Source organism: Pygoscelis adeliae, unplaced genomic scaffold, assembly GCF_000699105.1.
Source record: "Pygoscelis adeliae isolate BGI_AS28 unplaced genomic scaffold, ASM69910v1 Scaffold386, whole genome shotgun sequence".
NCBI classification, from domain to species: Eukaryota; Metazoa; Chordata; class Aves; order Sphenisciformes; family Spheniscidae; genus Pygoscelis; species Pygoscelis adeliae.
Window position 1 is genome coordinate 1256078 of NW_008824940.1, and position 832 is coordinate 1256909.

The 832-nt window shown below is 35.3% G+C and overlaps 1 protein-coding gene across 1 annotated transcript in view; it reads left to right on the top strand.

The window, feature by feature from the left end:
* The first annotated feature begins 12 nt into the window (after positions 1 to 12).
* TXLNG (taxilin gamma) overlaps positions 13 to 832 on the top strand; it is a 15983-nt gene continuing 15163 nt past the window's right edge. The window contains exons 1-2 of the mRNA XM_009325477.1: positions 13 to 137; positions 290 to 300. Coding sequence (XP_009323752.1) covers positions 90 to 137; positions 290 to 300 — 59 coding nt within the window. The 5' untranslated portion in view covers positions 13 to 89. The remainder of the gene's footprint in view (positions 138 to 289; positions 301 to 832) is intronic.

An 832-nucleotide genomic window follows, 5' to 3' on the forward strand; every position in this document is an offset into this window, starting at 1 on the left:
GAACAGAAAGCACCCGGGGTCCATGTGCTGCTCTCAAGAGTCTCGTGAGGAGACTCCTGGGAGAGAAGAAGCCCGTACTGATCCACCTGATGGCCAACAAGATCCAGAGGGTGAAAAACACAAAGAGAAAACTTTGGGTATGTTCTCTTTGGCATTTTGATTTTTAAATGGCTTTAATATTTTCGTAAAATAGCTATGCATTTTCTCTGTCTTTGTCTGAAGTTTACTTTGTAGCCAAAACTTGTCATCTTTAACAGGATATTCTGAGAAAATGTGTACTTCTGCTTAGGAAAAGACAGTTCTTAATGCATATGTAAGAATCCTTCCGCTGGTAGCGCTATTTTTACAGGAACTTCAATAATAATAATGTGGTAATCACTAATCAGCTTTTTTAACTTTCCGCTTGTTGGATTAACTTTTAAATTTGGGATTGCAGTGTGCAATACTACCAAAGCACTGCTGATATTTGAATTCCAAAGGCTTATTAAAAACACTTGTGTGACTATCCTTTATTAGCAAAACTTAACCTTTTAAATTTCACTCTCTCAGATTTTTCTTTATCTGTGCTATTATAAATTATAAAACAAAAATATTTTTGTGGTTTTAAGGTTAAAGTAACTTTTGCTATCCAAGTTGTGTAATGGCACATAGGCAAGACAAATTTATTCTTACTGTGATGACTTCCCATTTGTCATCCGTTCAGATTAGGCAGCTGTCAAACCAGAGAACAACTTAACTCACACTAATTTCTCATGGTTCTATATTTTACTTCTAAAGATGGGCTGCTTTTCTGGTATGTTTTTTCTCAATATGGTTGTCTTTCATCCAATTC